The following is an 18882-nucleotide window of genomic DNA, read 5'->3' as shown; positions in this document are numbered from 1 at the left end:
AAAAAAAAAAAAAAAAAAAAAACCAATAGGGCGGATGGGCAGTGGCAGTGAATACCTTTAATCCCAGCATTTGGGAAGCAGAGGCAGGCGGATTTCTGAGTTCAAGGTCAGCCTGGACTACAGACTGAGTTCCAGGACAGCCAGGGCCACACAGAGAAACCCTGTCTCAAAAAAACAAAAAACAAACAAACAAACAAACAATAGGATGGGGCTACATAGTTCAACTGGTGAAGCACAAAACCTAGCATGCATGAAGCCCTAGCATTGACCCTGCCCCCAGGACTGCAAACACTGGACATGGTGGTTTACACCTGTCACACCAGCATTCCAGAATACAGAGGCGAAGGGATCAGAAACTCGAGGTCATCTTCCTTGGATATATGCAGTGTTTGATATCAGCATGGGATGTATAGGATGTGTCTCAAGATAAAAGCCATCAGTAAACTCCAGGTTTCCTTTGGCACTGATAGCTGTGGCCAAGGGTAGGCAGGTTACAGAGAAATGGACGTTGCTGCGGCACCAGGAGCTCAACACTAAGCACAACTGTCAGTGATCTGTGGAACCCACCTTCTTACTGTAGACACAGGCTGAGCCCTGGATCAACAGTGCTGCCTCAATGAAGTTCATTGTGGTTTTGCCTTCATCAAAAGAAATGCAGATCTGGTCCAGCTGCAAGAAAGAACGTTAGTAAGCTGGGCTCGGTAAGCGGGGGCATGCCTGTGACCCCAGCAGTTGGGAGATTGAAGCAGTATTCAAGGTGTGCCTAGGCTACATAGTAAGACAGTCTCAAAGAATGTAAGATACCAGTGTGGCAGGAGCCTATACTCACTTCCTTCCGGGGTAGCTCAACCAATCACCCACAAATGTAAATAGCTCCAAGTCTACTCTTGAATTTGCAGTTGCTTCTGGGTGTTTCTGGAGGAAAGCTAGATCTTTGTGACTCCCCCCAGTTCCTGGGTCCTGTGAGACCAAGGGCTTTGGAAGAGGGAGGTCCCCAAAGGATACTGACCATGATGGCCAAAGCTACATACCAGCTCTCTCATCAGCACTCCAAACTGTACCCACCCAGGTCAAAAGCCAACTGGGACAAACTACAGCAAAAAGACCCTTTCCTCTGAGAAGGGAAATGACAGAAACAAATGCAGTACACCCTATCCTTTAATTGGAAAACTCAGGAACCAGGTACCATAAGTAGTTCCTCTCTACAGCCCTCCATGGCCTCTGGCAGCCCTGGCTCTAAGCCAGTGTTTGGGTTTTTCCCACTTCTCCCTTCTGCCATGTGCACCTAGCTATCCCTGGACAAATTACCAACCACACATGTCAACAAGTGCCAAACCCATCCGCAGAGCAGCTTTCTCCCTGAGGCTCTGGGGTTCCATTTACAGATACCTACTGAAGATCTATAAATAATAAATAAATAAACAAATAAAGACACAGCCCAGAATTGTTCTTCAAAGTATTAGAGATTGAACTTAAAGTCTTGCAGACACTCTTACTACTGCCCGAACCCCTATGTCCAACTGTCCTATTCAACTACCCAGATTTTTATAAATAAGAGTCCAGTGAGCAAGTCCATGCTGGCTTCTGAGCATCCACACTTATCCTCCCAAAATGAAGGATTTCAGCGCCTCTTGTTCACCTGGCAGTTCAATCTGGATCAGTCCCCTACTACCTCAAGTTCCTCTCTAATGTCAGCTGACCTGGCCCAGTCTAACCTCTCCTGCATGTTTGTTACAGGCTTTCTGCCACTCAGAGGGAAAACCTGAAATTCTAAAATCCCCCAAGGGAGGTATGTAAACTCACAGTCTCTTCCAGCTACCAGCCTTCCCCTGTGAACTTTCATGCCTTCCACTGAGGCAAGCCCCATGTTCCCACTACATAGAAATTTTCAGCTTACCAGACATGGCAACTCCTTTTACCTCAAATACAACCATGTCCCTCAGTCTAAGTCTTCATGACTTCCTAACCTTTTCTTTCCAGTTTATCACGCGCTTGTGATAACACACAAATACAGAGGATGGGGAACTGAGAAGCTTTGTCTACTATCAGCAAATCATTTCATCTCACTAGTGACCATTTCAGACTTTGTTGTAAAGGCTACATTGACTTATATGAAACATAAAGAGACAGTGCTTAGGTCAAATAGACACGTCTAGGTAGGAAGCAATAATGACGTGGTTCCCACCCTGATACCCATCCTCCCTGGAGAGCAGACATTTTATCAAAGCATGAATTAATCTTTGCTTTGCTTGACATCTGTTTTCTTTTTTCTTTTAATTTTAAGTGATTCTTGGCACATAATACTTAATAACAATGAACAAATAAAAGAAAGTAACACCATAAGGCATGTTAGAACACTGGTAATTATGTGGAAAACAAAAAGAACATATACAGCATCAGGGCCAGGACAGCAAAGCATCAGGAGATGTGGCATAGTCTTCTCGTTGTTATTTGAAAATTGAAACAGGGTCTCCTATAGCTCAGGCTAGCTTCAAATGGATTCTGGAGCCAAGAATGATCTTGAACTGACCTACCTACCAAGTACTGAGATTAAAGACATCATGTAAACAGACCCAAGGGCAGGAAAGTAGCCTTATCTGAAGCAGAAGGGCTGACCAAGCCAGGAAACAAATTTAACAAGTGTGCCCACAGATCCTTTTATGAAAACCTGATTCCACAGTATGACCTCTTAATACTGTTCTTGGTGTTTCTCAGCCAACTGTGCAGTGCAGCTTGATCATCAGGGCCCAGGGAGATGGCTCAGTGGTTAAGAGCACTGACTGCTCTTCCAGAGGTCCTGAGTTCAATTCCCAGCAACCACATGGTGGCTCTCACAACGATCTGTAATGGGATCTGATGCCCTCTTCTGGTGTGTCTGAAGATAGCTACCATATACTCATAGATATAAAATAAATAAATCTTAAAAAAAAAAATGTTCATTTAACAAGTATTTATCCTGCACCTACTGTGCAGACATTCTACAAAGTATAAGAAAGCATATACATAATCGCTACCCTTCTAGGATTTATACTGTAAAGACAGACCACAAACCAGCAAGCAAACAACTATGCCATGTTGAGGACTGGCTATAACTTTTTTTTTCTAAGATGTGTGTGCACCATGTGCTTGCAGGGGTTCATGGATCCAGAAAATGGCCCTGGAACCCCTGGAAGTAGAGTTACAGGCCATTGTGAGCTACCTTTTTTTTTTTTTTTTGGTTCTGAGAACTGAACCCAGGTCCTCTACAAGAGCGGCAAGTGCTCTTAACCAGTCATCTCTCTAGCCCTGATTTAAATTTTCTAAAAACAAAAAATGATGTAGGTGTTTTGCCTGCATCCATATCTGTGTGCCACCTGTATGTTTGGTGCCAGTGGAGGCCAGATGAAGGCACTGGATCCCCAGGAACTGGGATTACAGACAGCTGTCCTGTGGGTGCTTAGAACTGAACCTGGGTCCTCTGAAAGAATAGTCAGTGCTCTGAATTGATGAGGCAGCTTTCCAGGTCCCTGCGCCCCCATCCCTGTCTCCAGTTTTAATTCTTCAGACTGGATGGTGTCCAATCTAAGAGCCTGGATGAGAAGGTTTTAAATATCTAGGTCTAATACACCTAGACCAGATATAGTGGGGAAGGAAGTATATTCTGCCAAATAACTGACTCAATTCAATGGTAAACTTGGTGTGAGACATGAGGCCTTATCACATCTCTTAATTTTCACCTTTAGTTAAACAGTGAAACACTTTACCAAAATAGAGGACTAGAATTTGAACCACAACCCAAAAGCTCCACTTTAAATAACATCCAAGATCCCATGTAACATCCCAGCACATGCCAAGGGAGTGGCTAGAACAAATAGATCTGGGACAGCTCACAAAGAAGAGCGGTATGGGTGTATCCCACCACATGGAGTTGAAAACTTGTATTTAAAAAAAAAAAAAAAATCACACAAGTAAGATTTTCTATTTTTAAGGGAAAAAAGACTCCACCCGGAAAAGCTCGACACTTAAGAGAGAAAACAGAAGCAGTCAAATAGAAATCCTAAGAGCACTGTTTCAAAAAGGAAGCTGTCAGACCGAGAAATCTCCCCAACAGGGCATTTCGAGCGTCTCTTTTATTTTTAAATACGAAGACCACTACAGTTCGAGACGAGACCTGTAACTATTCAGTAGTCGAATCCGATTGTGTTGGGCCAAAGTGTGAACATGCAGAAACGGGGCAGACAGTGACTGAATAGACTTAAAAAAAAAACAAAACGGAGGACTGGAATGCTGATAGGCTAGATTACAGCGAGGGGCTGGGCCACCAACAGGGTGGGGAGGGGGCGGATCCTTCTGGACAAAACTGGTTCAAATTAAGAGCCTGGGGTATGGGTGCGTCGCACTGCGGGAAGATCGTGTGGGCGGGGCTTGAGGTCTAAGATACAAAATCCCTTTTCCTTCGGGAACCAGATCTCTCTCCATTACTGTAAGAGTTCTGGCGTGGTAGGGTTGATTGGTAGTCGCAAATAATCGGGAGACTGGGACAGAAGACTTTGGGCTTAAGACCTGCCTTGGCGCCTGGCTCAATAAGAAAAACAGGTTCCAAAAAAAAAAAAGCTCGGTGGTAGAGTGCCTGCCAAACTTGTCCAAAGCCCCAGGTTAAATCCGCCCCCAAAAGGGGAAAACAAAAAGTTTGCTTCTTAATGTATTGTATCCCCCCAAAGAAAACCAGAGGCCTTAAAAGGACAGCTCCAGGAGAATCTAGCTGAAGGTTTCGAGAGGCAGGCTGGATTTTGAAGGGGGGGTGAGGAAAGAAACAAGACTGCAGATGACACACCAGACGGCTACAGACCCGGAGGCGGGGGGTGGCAATGCCGCCTGAGCGCCCAGGCCGATGCCATTCCCCCGCCGCCCTCACCTCCTCCAGATACTCGCCCAGCTGTGCCGCCACGTCCACCTCCCAGTTCTTAGTGAGATCCCGGATGGGCTGCAAGAGGTGAGCAAAGCGCACCTCCACATCCTCCATGTCTAGAACGGGACTAGAAGCCCGGAACCATGGCTCAACCCGCTACTGGTTCTGGCGCCATTTTGGTGCTCCCGCCCCGGAAGTACGTAGCCAGGGCACTGCGCGCACACCTATGACGTCAGGCGGGCCCAGTTTCGAAGAGGTAAAGAAGCGGGCCCGACGGGGGCGGGGCCTACACCGGGGGCGGGGCTCCGCGTCTAGCGGGAGGGGTCTGGAGGAGCCGAGGAGACTTAAGTTTCTGGGTGGTTAGCGGTGAGTTCTTTGGCACTGGGTGGAGCTCTGTGACCCGACCGGACGGACGGATTCCGGCTGCGGCGTGGGCCAGAGGCGGGGCTGGGGGCGGCTAGGAGACTAGAGGACACTACTTCGGCAAGACCGCGTAGCGGACATGGCGAGCTCCCGGGTCCCACAGCAGCTTTTCCTACAGGGTGTGGCCGCTGTCTACTTGTTCGCCTTTGCGTCCCTCTACACCCAGATCCCAGGTGAGGGCGCGGAGAGGTTGAATCGTCACACGTGGACGTGGTAGCATCCCTTCCTTCACTCTGCCCTCTGAGGCGGGTGTGAAGTCCAGGCCTCTCTCTGCGCGGGATTAAGGGGTGGTAGTTTGCGGGCAACAAAAGTGGAGGAAAAAGGAGTACAAGGGTCGATTTCCCTTAACTATTACTAGTCCCATCTAGGGTTAGGGGAAAAACCCCAGGGGAGTGGGTGGCAGATTTCTACCTGGACTCTGTGGACAAGTAAGAGAGGGATGCGCTCTTCTTGACAGAAGGTGCTGACCCAGAATCAGGTCTTCTGAACCTGGTGTTGGGGGTCAACAATTTCCAAAGTGAGAGAGCGAGCATCTGGTAGACAGAGCAAGCCCTACCTGGGATGGGAACATCTGCAAGCACAACCTGGAGTTGGGGGTTTGGGACATCTGCATGCCAGGAGCTGGTGGTGGAGCATCTTCGGGGCCTAAGTTCATGTGCATGTTCGTCTGGGAAGATGTCTAAGACTTGGCCCTGACATACCCTCCCACAGGCCTCTATGGTCCAGAGGGCATCCTTCCTGCTCGAAGAACACTGCGGCCCCAAGGCAAGGGCCTGTGGCAGCAGCTGTGGGAAACACCAACGCTGCTGTGGGAGGCACCAAGACTGGGGCTGGATACTGCCCAAGGTCTGGATTTACTGACCTTATTGGGCACCGTGCTAGCCCTGGGCGCCCTGCTCCTGAACTCCCTGAGACACCCCTTCGTCTACCTGCTGCTCTGGGTTGCCTACCTATCAGCCTACCAGGCAAGTGAGACACTTAAAACTTCAGCCTTCTCTCTCTCTCTGCCTCACCTGATGCAGCAGACACACAGTGGCTCCCTGACCACTTCTCTCCCTACAGGTGGGCCAAGTGTTCCTTTATTTCCAGTGGTGAGTGACTGGTGGGGGGTGGGCAATCTGCCTGAGGCCACTGGGCAGGGTTGTTTGCCTCTCCTGGGAGGACCCTGGGAGGTTCCTATTAAGCAACCTAAATAGGAAATTTAGGATATTTCCCTCCCTATAGGGATTCCCTGCTGCTGGAGACTGGCTTCCTGGCTATACTGGTAGCCCCGCTAAGGGGGCCTTCCAAACACAAGATTGTCCAGGGTAGATTAGCAGGAACTTTACCACATGAAGACCTCCCATTCTGGCTCGTGCGCTGGCTGCTGTTCCGACTCATGTTCGCCTCTGGTGTGGTCAAGCTGACCAGCCGCTGCCCTACGTGGTGGGGACTCACTGGTGAGGGCCCGGGGCCTGAAGCTGGGGGATGATCTAGAAGCTCTTAAGCAGCCCTGACCTCCAGTCGCTTCCTGCAGCTCTGACCTACCACTATGAGACGCAATGCCTGCCCACACCCGCTGCCTGGTTTGCTCATCATCTGCCGGTCTGGCTACACAAGCTCAGCGTGGTGGCCACCTTCCTCATTGAGATCGCAGTGCCACCCCTGTTCTTTGCTCCCATTCGCCGCCTACGATTGACTGCCTTCTACGCTCAGGTGGGTAGAAGAGAGTGTGGCCTTTACTGGCTGGTGAGGCTTGCTGGGTGGGGAGTGGTCGGGTGATGGGTGCTGTGGGGGAAAGCATCGCAGGCAGAAGGATGTGTTAGCCAGTTTAGGTGTTTACTGCCACGTGAGGCTGTGGCCTTTGGGAAAGTGTCGGTCTTTAGGTCTGCGGGAGCCCAAGAGCATCCTCTCCATAGCTCTGACTGCATGTCTTCCTCTCAGGCATTATTGCAAGTCCTGATTATCATCACTGGCAACTACAATTTCTTCAACCTGCTAACCCTGGTGCTCACCACTGCCCTCCTGGATGACCGTCACCTGTCTGCTGAGCCTGGTCTCAGAGGCCACAAGAAGATGCCCACCTGTGAGTGTCAGTCATCCTGTCACGACAACCAAACCCATGTCATCTGCCAAAGAGCCCCTGTCCCTTGGCTGCAGACCCTTAGCCAATCTGTGACTGTCTGTCCGACCCATAGCCTGGCCTAAAGCCCTGCTGACCGCGCTGTCCTTACTGCTGGAACTGACTGTCTATGGCCTGCTGGCCTACGGCACTGTCTACTACTTTGGCCTGGAGGTTGACTGGCAACAGCACATCATCCTCTCGAAAACCAGTGAGTGCCAATGTGGGGACCTAAGGGAAAGGGCTGGCTCGGTCCCTGATCACACTCTCCTCCCTGGCAGCCTTCACCTTCCATCAGTTCTCCCAGTGGCTGAAGACGGTAACCCTGCCAACTGTGTGGCTAGGGACAGCCTCCCTGGCCTGGGAGTTGCTTGTTGTCCTCTGGAGGTATGTATGTACCCGAAGACCGCAGGCAGAAGCCACTTTCAGATCAGCTCTGACCACACCCGTCCCTCTCGTCCCCAGGTGGATCCAGGTACAAGGATGGTCACGGAAGTTCTCTGCGGGTATCCAGCTCTCCATCCTGGGCACTGCGACAGTGGCCTTGTTCCTGATCAGCCTAGTAGGTGACCCTGTGAAGACTGGGGTTGGGGGAAGATAGGACAGCACTGAGCTATCGCCCATTTGCCTGCAGGTACCTTACTCCTATGTGGAACCTGGGACCCACGGGCATCTCTGGACTGGGGCTCATCGCCTGTTCGGTTCTGTGGAGCACCTACAGCTGGCCAACTCTTACGGCCTTTTCCGTCGGATGACTGGCGTGGGCGGGCGGCCGGAAGTGGTCCTAGAGGGCAGCTATGACGGACAGCACTGGACAGTGAGCCCTCCCAGATGATATATGGGTAAAGGGACCAAGTCCAGCCATCCCAGCTAACCATGTGTCTCTCTGTCAGGAGATCGAATTCATGTACAAACCTGGGAATGTGAGCCGACCACCCCCTTTCCTGACTCCTCACCAGCCGCGCCTTGATTGGCAGATGTGGTTCGCAGCCCTTGGCCCACATACACACAGCCCCTGGTTCACCGGCCTGGTGCTGCGCCTCCTTCAGGGCAAGGAGCCAGGTGAGGGCTGGGCCGGGCTGGGCTGGGCCAGGAGAGGGGCCAGGAAGGGAAAGACAAGTTCAAATCCATGTTAACCTCTCCTCCCCGGCCACAGTGATCCGACTAGTCCAGAGCCATGTTGCCAACTACCCCTTTCATGAACGGCCACCCACCTACCTGCGGGCCCAGCGCTATAAGTACTGGTTCTCAAAGCCTGGGGATCAGAGGTAAAGCTGCAGTGATGGATGTGGGGCCAGGGCCTGGGCTATAGCCACATGCTGACTCTCCAGTTCTGTTACAGCCGGTGGTGGCACCGCCAGTGGGTAGAGGAATTCTTCCCATCTGTATCCTTGGGGGACCCAACACTGGAAACCCTGCTCCAACAGTTTGGACTAAAGGTATGAAGGAGCCAGCTGAACTGTGAGAGGTAGCAGGGTGCTTGCCTGTTGCAGGAGTGAACCCCATGGGCTTTTCTTGGTTTTGTCTCCATAGGATAAGAGTCCACCCCGGGCCCGCAGCCCCAGCAATGGCCTAGTTCAGACACTGAACTGGGTGCGGACACAGCTGTCTCCCCTGGAGCCTCCCATCCTGCTCTGGGGGCTCTTCGGGGCAGTGGTGGCTATCCGAGTTGTGCAGACCCTACTCGCCCCCCGCCCGCTCCAGTCCTCAAAACAGACTAGAGAGGAAAAACGTAAGCAAACCTCTAAGAAGGATTCCAGAGCCGCCTCTGAGCAGGCTGCCCCCAACAGCAACAGCAGTGACTCCTGGGCCCCACGGCGGAAAAAATAGCATCATGTGCTACCATCAGCTGGCCACGTGTCCTAATGATGAAGTCAGAGCCCTGGGATCCCAGCACACATTGTGACACAGCCCAGCCACTGTGCCTTAGCCAGTCCTGCCAGAGCAGATGCAGACTGGAACGCCACCCCCGAGGAATGCTGGGTGTCACCTTTGAGAGCCCTGCTCATCCCTCTACACCAACCACATCCTTCGCTACTCACCTTCTACTGTCTTGGAACCAACCCAGAAGTGGGCCTGCGGCCTAGCTCAGGACTTCTCCTGAAACACTGTAATCAGTGTACCCATAGATGCACAGGCCTGAGTCTGGAGCTCCTTCCTACCCAGCCCCACTTTGGAGCGGGGAGCTAATCCTGCTGAGGACAGGAGCCAGGGGAAGTGGGTCCTTGATACTGCCTGCCTGCCCCTCAGACTGTACCAATAAAGGCCCCATTTGTACATACCCATTTACTAGTGGTTTTTCCTTCTGAGGAGGCCTGAGGATAGCTGGCACAGCCTAGACTGGTTACTGACCAGGCTAAATGGGCTCCCTCCTTGTCGCTCAGTGTTCTCCATAAAATAAACAAAAAGGCCTGGTTACAAGAAGCTGCGGTGTGGCACAACCCGGCAGACCAGCACAGTGAGGGCTGTGAGGCCGGTGGAGGAAGATGAAACTAGAACAACCCAAAGACCAGGGGAACTTTCCAGAATGCATCCCTCTCTCCACCTCCTGCTTCTGGTCTTCAGAAAGGTCAGAGTTATGACAGGGACAAAGGGGGAAAAGTAGAGATGGTTATGTTATAGATATAAATCTAGATAGGGGTGGATGTATATCCCAGAGGTGCTAGACCTAGGATGGAAGAAAGAAGGTGGATGCAGTCACCGTTCGCCTTGTTGTGGGCAGAGGACACGGGCTAGAGTCTGTCTCCCAGGGCCGGGCTGTCAGCTCCCTCCTTCCCTGAGATCTTGCAGCACAGCTTCCTCTATCCCAGCTCTATTGTTGGTCCACACCTCTTCCTTTTCCTCTCCCAGAGTGGCTTCCAGATTCAGTTACACCAGCCGGCCAGCAAACCCGAGGACATTCCTGTCTAATTATCCCCCAAACCTGCGTTGTTGGCATGTGCCATCATGCCCGTTTTTGTTTGATGTTTCATTTTGGCGTTTGGTTTGGTTTTGGGGGGGTTTTTTGTTTGTTTTTCTTCGAAACAGAGTTTCTTTGTGTAGCCCTGTCTGTCCTGGAACTTGCTCTGTAGACCAGGCTGGCCTTGCATTCAGAGATCCACCCTCCTCTGCCTCTCAAGCACTGGGATTAAAGGTGAGTGCCACTATGTCTAGCTGTGCCTGGTGTTTGTATATGGGTTATGGGGATCCAGAATTAGGCCCCTGTGCTTAAGTGGTAAGCACTTTACTGACTAGACCATCTCTTTGACCCCTTAACCATTTCCTTTTTTTTTTTTTTTTTTACTTTAATGTTCATGGCTGTTTTGACTGCCTGTGTCTATGTTTGGGTGTCAGACCTTGGAGTTACAGGCAGTTGTAAACTGCCATGTGAGTGCTGGGATTTGAACCCTGGTCCTTTGGAAGAGTAGTCAGTACCCTTAACCACTGAGCCATCTCTCCAGCCCCCTTAACCAATTTTTAAAGGTTTACGTTTATTGTTTTTACTTACATGTATGTCTGGGTATGCACACAGGAGCATAGCTGACAGAGCCATTAGATTCCCTGGAGTTAACAGTTGTGAGCCACAAGGTGTGAGTGTTAGAAACTGAACTTGGATCCTCAGAAAGAGCAGGACAGACTCTGAGCCACTGATATTCCTAAGTATATATTTTTGTAGCACTCAAAGTATCTTTAACTATAATCTTTTGACATTGTTTCTACAACTTTCCCAATACCCCCAAAAGAAGCCCTGTATCCCTTAAACAATAATCCTTCTTAGTCCCTAGCAACCTGTACTCTGCTTGCTTGCTTGCTTGCTTGCTTTCTTTCTTTAATTCTAGACACCTCATAGAAATTGAATTATTCTATAATCTTCCTTTTTCCTCTTTTTTTTTTTTCACGATCCATCCATGGTATAATGTATCAGAGGGTCATTTCTTTTTTTTCCTTTCCCTCTTTATTTTTTATTTTTCTGAGACAGGGTCTTGTGTGGCCTTGGCTACATTCTATCTTAAACCTGTCACCTCTAAAAAAGCCTGGGGGTGCATGGCCCAAGATAGCAGGGCTCCAGATTCCATCCACTGAAAAGCAATGTTGGGCCTTTCTGAGCATAGGGAGCCAAAGATGGCTTTGAACTTCTGATCTTCCATCTCCATCTCCCCAATGCTGGGATTACAGACATGGGCCACACATCTGTATTGGGGGATTGTTTGTGGTTTGGGGGAGGCATGTGTGTTACTTGGTTATTTTTGGAGTTGGTTGGTTGGTTGGTTGGTTGGTTTGGTTTTGAGACAGCACAGGCTGGACAGGAAGTTACTATGTAAGGCTAGCCTTGAACTTGCTGCAATCCTCCTGCCTCAGCTTCTCAAGTCTGGGATTACAGCATGTCCTACCTCACCAGGCTACATTTCTCACTTTGTCACACAAAAGGCTAAATACCTATACCTAAGGATCTTATCAGCAGTATTTATTTAATTTCATCATACACAAAACTGCCCTTTTCACTTTGCATTTTTTGGTCACAATCCTAGACTTTAACAAACTGAGCCATCTGCCCAACCCCGGTTTCAGCTCTGAGAACAGTACTGAAAAAGCATGGCCAGCAAAGTTCGTGTCACTGTCTCCGCTGATGTAGGGAGTTCCGTCATTGTGATTGAAGGGAGCTGATAGTGGTTTTTCAGTATCCTATCAAAATAGCTTTGGCCTTGCAGCCCTGGGAGGAAATAAGCAGAAACCAGGGGCTGTGTTTTTGTTGCCAACATTGTCTGCATAAGAAGATCCAGAGGAGAAGCCAGCATGTAAGCAGCAGAGACAGCAAGGGGAGTGACAAGGCTGGAGTGGGGTCAAGAGGAAACCAAGCTCCCTTCCTTCCTTCAGGCCCCACAGAATTCCAGCAACGGGAGCCCCCAGAAAGGCCTGCCTGACATTCACTCCCCTTGAGTGAGCAGAACCTTGAGCCCTGCTATCCTCCCATACATACTGTGGGACTGTTTAGAGATGGCAGGAAAAGGTCCCCGGAGGGACACAGGTTCTGGGGACAATATTCAGGAGGTCAACAAAAGCAATGCTATGCCCAGTGACCACAGCCAGAGTGGAAATGGACCTTCAAGAGAAGATCAAGTCAGATGTGGTGGCTTATACCTGTCACCCTCGAACTCAGTAGGCTAAGGTAGAAGGGTCTCAAATGTCATACCAGCCTGGACTACACAGCAAGGGGAGGGGTATGAGGCTGGGGATAGTGACTCACATCTGTCCACACTAAGTCATAGGACTCAGCCTCTACATGTGGATTTGAATCGTGATTTCCAACCCAAGGAACCAAACGCCCTTGGAGAAATGACTAGTGCGAGGAGGGCTAGCGCATACTGGTGCTAGGGATACAGCCTTGGGGGGAGTTGAAAAGCAGCCCCAGAAAGGTCCTTCCTGTCAAGTCCTCAGAGAGCACCAAGCTCTCCCTCCCTGCCTCTTGTCTCTTCTCTAGCACCGTGTGCTCAACCCCCCTAATGCTGCAACCCTTTAATATGGTTCCTTTTGGTTTTTCAAGACAGGGTTTCTCTGTGTAGCCTAGACTGTCCTGGAACTCACTATGTAGAATAGGCTAGTCTCGAACTCAGATATCTGCCCACCCCCTCCCCCATTGGGAGTACGGGGATCAAAGGCGTGCACCACCACCATCCAGCTCGTTTCCTCATGCTGTGGTGACCCCTCCCCATCATGAAATTGTTCTGTTACTGCTTCATAACTGTATTTTTTGCTACTGCTATGATGCTATATTTATTTATGCTATAAATACCTGATATGTGACCCCTAAGGGTCGTGTCCCACAGGTTGAGAAGCATGAAGTCTCCAGAACTTGTGACTCCTACCAGGTAGACAAAGCATTTTGAGCAGGGATTAAGTGACAGATCTTGAGATGGGATCATTCTAGATTGTCCCACGTGGGCCCTAAATGCCATCCCAGGTGTCACATCCGCAGATAGCACTTGTCCACCTCCCCACCCCACCCTAAGAAGACCTGAAGTTCGGAGACACAGCCACAGGTTACTACGTGGTCCAGGAACCTCGAGAAATGGACAAAAGCAAGCATCACCGGCCCTTCCCAAACAATGGTTTTCACTTCCCGCCTTCTGAACTTGAAGTCATGGGTTTCTTGGGGTTTTGTTGTTTGTTTGTTTGTTTGTTTGTTTGTTTGTTTGTTTTCTGGTTCCAGGAAGGAAACCCAAGACTGGGAACATACCAGGTCAGCTCTATGCTGCTGAGTATACCCTCAGAACTGTTTCTTTTTTTTTTTTTTTAAGATTTATTTATTTATTATATGCAAGTACACTGTAGCTGTCTTCATACACTCCAGAAGAGGGTGCCAGATCTCTTTACGGATGGTTGTGAGCCACCATGTGGTTGCTGGGATTTGAACTCTGGACCTTCGGAAGAGCAGTCGGGTGCTCTTACCCACTGAGCCATCTCACCAGCCCCCTCAGAACTGTTTCTTATTTCTCCTGTTTCTTTGTTTTATTTGAGACAGGCCCAGGCTGGCCTTGGAGTCACCTTGTACCTGGATTATTCTTGATCCTCCTGCGTCTACTCCTGGGGTCTAGGATTTACACGGCTTCCCTCGCCTCTTATTTTATGTATATGAGTACACTGTTGAAGTTTTTAGACACTCCAGAAGAGGGCATCAGATCCCATGACCGATGGTTGTGAGCCACCATGTGGTTGCTGGGAATTGAACTCAGGGCATCTGAAAGAGCAGTGGGTGCTCTTAACTGCTGAGCCATCTCTCCAGTTCCCCACGTGTCTCTTAAATTGGCAATGTTTATATTTATGATACACAAATATATGATGCTTTGAAATGTGTTCAACACAGAGGGGATAGTTACTATGCCTACATATTTCTTATGTGTGTTTCAAATACTTTATTTTATTTATTTAGAGTATGTGGTGTGTGCACAGTGATGCTTGTGTAGGCCAGAGACAGCTAATGGAAGTTGGTTCTCCACCATGTTGATTCTGACAACTGCACTCCTGTCTTCCCACTGGTGACAAACACTTTTACCAAGCGCTCCTTCTCGCCATTCATGTTCAAAGTTATCTGAAAAAGGAAAAGCCTGGGGGTGTGGCTGGGGGCACACACCTTTTATTTTAGCACTCAGCGGCAGAGGCAAGCAGATCTCTGACTGAGTTCCAGGACAGCCAGGGGTAAACAGAGAAACCCTTTGGAGGGGAAAAAAAAAAAAAAAAAAAGTTCTGTTCTGGGCTTGGGAGAGAGTGGAGCAGGTAAAATCGTTGCTGTATAAACTTGAACACCAGAGTTTAGCTCCTCAGGATTCACGGGAAAGCTGGAGCACGACAGCCCACTTTTAATCTGAACACAGACACAAGGCTTCCCTAGAGTAAACTGGCTAGCCCAAAGAGTCAAAATGGCAATCTGGTTCAGCAAGGGACTTTGCTTCAATATACACAGAAGACACCCACCATCAGCCTTGGGCATCCATACACATACAAACATATGGGCAGATGTCCCCATGCACAGGAGTGCCTGAACGCATGGAAACATATATATGGGGGTGGTGTGTGTGTGTGTGTCCTTTAAGAGCCAGGCATGGTGGGGCATGCCTTTAATCCCAGCACTCGGGAGGCAGAAGCAGGCGATCTCTGAGTTCAAGGCCAGTCTGGTCTACAGAGTGAGTTCCAGGACAGCCAGGGCTACACAGAGAAACCCTGTCTCAAAAAACAAAACAAAAAACAAAAACAAAAAAAAAAAAAGAGCCAGGCATGGTACCGGTCACATACAATCCCAGCACTCAGAACACTAAGACTGAGACTGGAGGATCACAGGTCCAGAGTTCAGGGCTTGCCCGAACTACATGTAAACTTGGACTTGAAAGCAAAAACAAAACAAACAAAAATCCATCTGGAATAGCTCTCTGCAGCACCGTTGGCAAACTGAAGCAGTATGGTTGTTTCGAATTTGAGGCCAGCCTAAGGCATAGCTTCAGATACTGTCTCAAAAACAAAACGAAAACAAAAAAAATAAAACCAAAACAAAAAAAAAGGAAGGGAGGAATTCTCTCCCTTTTATTATTTTTATTTTATTTTTTTATTTTCCTCCAGCAGCAGCATCTTGACTGCTGTGATTGCAGGCATGAAACCCCATGCCTGGTTAACAATTATACTTTCAGTTTGTTTGAGGAACCTCTATACTGTTTAAAATTTTTTAATTAATTTTTTTTCTTGTATATTGTGTGTTAAGCAGATTGTTCCCCATTGGTTCCTCTCTACCCTTGATTTTCTCAACTCTCCCCTATCCCATCAGGCTTTGCTCCACTGGATACACTCTGTGTGTGTGTGTGTGTGTGTGTGTGTGTGTGTGTGTGTGTGTGTGTGTGTGTGTTGCCACCACCCTAGAATCCACATGGTGGAAAGCAGAAGTAGAGTCCACACACAAAATAGAAACAGACTTCTGCCAGACATGGTGGCACACACCTTTAATCCCAGCACTTGGGAGGCAGAGGCAGGTGGATTTCTGAGTTCGAGGCCAGCCTGACCTACAGAGTGAGTTCCAGGACAGCCAGGGCTGCACAGAGAAACCCTGTCTGGAAAAAAAAAAGAGAGAGAGAGAGAGAAAGAAAAAAGAGAGAAAGAAAGAAACTTCTACTTTCATAATATATGTATTATATATACATATATAAAACATATATATAGTATTTTATATGGTTACATATATTATGGTATATATTATATATAATATATATATATGTATATTATATACATGGAATTTTATATGGTTATATCAACTGTCTCCCATAATGGTTCTACTCATTTGTATTCCCAGTAATAGTATGAAATTAAGCTAGACAGTGGTGACGCACGCCTTTAATCCCTGCACTGGGGAGGCAGAGGCAGGCAGATCTCTGTGAGTTCGAGGCCAGCCTGGTCTATGGAGCAAGTTCCAAGACAGCCAGAGCTACACAGAGAAACCCTGTCTTGAAAAAAGTGGGAAGATACTGGAGAGATGGCTCTGACTGCTCTTCTAGAGGTCCCGAATTCAATTCCCAGCAACTAATGGTGGCTCATAACCATCTGTAATGGAATCTGATGATCTCTTCTGGTGTGTCTGAAGACAGCAACAGTGTACTCATATAAATAATAAATAAACAAAACTTGAAAAGAAAAGAAAAAAGTGTGAAAATAGTCCCTTTTCCTTCACATCCTCGGTGCCTCATTATCCTGATCTTTTGAGGGGTTTTTGTTTGTTTGTTTGTTTGTTTTGTTTTTTGTTCTTTTGGTTTTTCGAGACAGGGTTTCTCTGTACAGCCCTGGCTGTCCTGGAACTCACTCTGTAGACCAGGCTGGCCTCGAACTCAGAAATCCTCCTGCCTCTGCCTCTGCCTCCCAAGTGCTGGGATTAAAGGCGTGCGCCACCACCGGCTTTTTTTTTTTTTTTGAGATTATAACATAAGTACATAATTTCCCCATTCTCTTTCCTCTCTCCAAACCTCCCATGTACCCTCCCTTACTCTCTTTCAAATTCATGACCTGTTTTTAGTTATTTACACACACACACACACACACACACACACACACACGTATTCCTTAATACATTGATTTAGCATACAGTGGGTCACATGATGTATTTTTATGTTTTCAGGGCTGACCATTTGGTATTAGATAACCAGTTGGTGTGCGCTTCCCCAGGAAAGACTCTTTCTCCTGCTCTTGCATTCTTTTTTTTTTTTTTTTTTATTATATGTAAGTACACTGTAGCTGTCGTCAGACACTCCAGAAGAGGTGATCAGGTCTCGTTATGGATGGTTGTGAGCCACCATGTGGTTGCTGGGATTTGAACTCAGGACCTTTGGAAGAGCAGTCGGCGCTCTTAACCACTGAGCCATCTCGCCAGTCCTCTTGCGTTCTTTAGTTAGTTCCCTGTATAATTTTTTTTATCTGGGGTTGATACCTCACAGACTTTGTCCCGTGCATGTTAGTATGACTATTGGTGCTGTCCTCGTTCAGGTCCTATCTAGGCAGCCATGTTGGTGAGACCTCATGGGTGTAGCGTCTGACATTTTGTTTCTAGAGACAATCTCCTACAGTCCCAGATCTTACATTCGTTCAACTTCCTGTTCCTCCATGATCCCTGAGTAGTATAGTAAGAGTACTATACAACTTATGTATAGTAGTTGTGCTATAGCTGTATCAGTGGGACTAGGCTCTACACCCCTGCATTTGATCAGGTATGGGGTAAAATGATTGTTTAGTTTATGTGTATGTATGTTTTGTCTGCATACATTCCTGTGCACCACGTGTGACCTGCCTGCTATCTTAGGAAGCCAGAAGAGAGTGTTCCAGACCCCCTGGGACTGAAGTTACAGACCGTTGTCACCTGCCACGTGGGTTTTAGAATTTAATCCAGTCCTCTGGAAGAACAGCCAGTGCTCTTAACTGTTTGGCCACCTCTCCAGCCCCTGGAACATTTTTCCCCCATAATAGCCATTCTAATAAGATGTGAGGTGAAATCTCAGTGCATTTTGTTTGGTTATGTTGGTGGTGCTGGAGAGGCAGGCCAGGGCCTCCCTCCCACTTGTAGGCAAGCAGGCTACCGTTAACCCTTGCCCCCCCCCCATGCCTTGTGAAGTCTTTGTTTTCAATTTTCCAATTCTTAAAGATACTGAGCACTTTTTCATACACTGTTGCGCCCACCTCGTCCGGCAAGGAAAATGCAACACGGTCGGATTCTTCTCAACAGCTTTATTACAGGAACGCCTCGATGCTACGGGAACCCCAGGCACCCAGGGAGGACTCCTTATATACACCCCAGCACAGGGAAAAGCTTTGTGTCCTCCTGGGATTGGTCATTCTGCCGGCACCTTAATTTGCATGCACCTGCTCAGGAGGGGTTGGTGCCAGATTCGGGCTAGCGCCTGCGCAGTGGTGTTGTTTACGGCGACAGTGTACCAGAGACCGGCGCCATCTTTTAGGCATCAGTTGCCTACATCTTCCCCTTTTTCGTTTAATAATATGATGCTGGACTAGGTCTGGGCAAGTCTGTCCATCGGCCACGGCTCCTGTCTTAGGTCAATCCTTTCATGTCACAGCCTTACCCATCATAGGGTTACCCTATCGACTCCAGGCCCCGTGTCTTAGGTTGGTCTGTGCATAAGGAAAGTTGCCCGTCACTGGATACCATGGATCTGTGTGATTACAACTGCCAGATGACCTAGGGCGAATTCTTAATTTTTTAAAGAGGCCAGCTAAACATTAGGAGATGCGCCATCTTTAATCGCCATCAGTGCTTGGTACACCACTGCCTTATACTGAGCATGCTCTCATTTGAGTCGACACCATAGCCAGATACAAAAGACACAACCCAGGAGGACCACTGCCCCCAAGGCCAACATTCCCGCCCATTCCTTAAAGAATGAGAAGGCATTGGTGATCCAGGAGGTGAAGTCCCCCAAGGTGACAGGGTCCAGTTGAGTGCTGTTGAGTTTGG

General features: G+C 48.5%; 2 protein-coding genes across 7 annotated transcripts in view; one reads left to right on the top strand and one right to left on the bottom strand.

Annotated features, from left to right (window-relative positions):
• Window positions 1-5119, bottom strand: part of Ncaph2 (non-SMC condensin II complex subunit H2) — a 15643-nt gene extending 10524 nt beyond the window's left edge. For 2 of the 6 annotated variants that reach the window (XM_021182719.1, XM_021182720.1), the window contains exons 1-2: window positions 4895-5119; window positions 568-669 (exon numbers count right to left, since the gene is read on the bottom strand). In XM_021182719.1, coding sequence (XP_021038378.1) covers window positions 568-669; window positions 4895-5002 — 210 coding nt within the window. In that variant the 5' untranslated portion in view covers window positions 5003-5119. The remainder of the gene's footprint in view (window positions 1-567; window positions 670-4894) is intronic. The other 4 variants (XM_021182722.1, XM_029469663.1, XM_029469662.1 and 1 more) reach the window with 4 other exon arrangements.
• Window positions 5120-5178: 59 nt separating this feature from the next.
• Window positions 5179-9697, top strand: Lmf2 (lipase maturation factor 2). Its single transcript, XM_021183910.1, has 14 exons — window positions 5179-5484; window positions 6023-6276; window positions 6374-6402; window positions 6536-6750; window positions 6828-7006; window positions 7235-7376; window positions 7489-7623; window positions 7694-7799; window positions 7878-7974; window positions 8047-8229; window positions 8306-8474; window positions 8569-8680; window positions 8755-8851; window positions 8946-9697. The coding sequence occupies exons 1-14, from the start codon at window positions 5391-5393 to the stop codon at window positions 9240-9242; spliced, it is 2109 nt and encodes a 702-aa protein (XP_021039569.1). The 5' UTR covers window positions 5179-5390; the 3' UTR covers window positions 9243-9697.
• The last annotated feature ends 9185 nt before the right edge of the window (window positions 9698-18882 follow it).

This window comes from Mus caroli, chromosome 15, assembly GCF_900094665.2.
Source record: "Mus caroli chromosome 15, CAROLI_EIJ_v1.1, whole genome shotgun sequence".
Taxonomy (NCBI): domain Eukaryota; kingdom Metazoa; phylum Chordata; class Mammalia; order Rodentia; family Muridae; genus Mus; species Mus caroli.
Note: the sequence above shows the minus strand (reverse complement) of the source record. Positions and strands in the feature narration are given on the sequence as shown.

Excerpts from the sequence above, each read along its gene's own strand:
- Lmf2 (XM_021183910.1), top strand. The coding sequence starts at position 5,391 with ATGGCGAGCTCCCGGGTCCCACAGCAGCTTTTCCTACAGGGTGTGGCC. Across the intron at positions 8,475-8,568 it reads CCTTCAGGGCAAGGAGCCAG|TGATCCGACTAGTCCAGAGC; the intron begins GTGAGGGCTGGG and ends CCCCGGCCACAG. Across the intron at positions 8,852-8,945 it reads TCCAACAGTTTGGACTAAAG|GATAAGAGTCCACCCCGGGC; the intron begins GTATGAAGGAGC and ends TTGTCTCCATAG.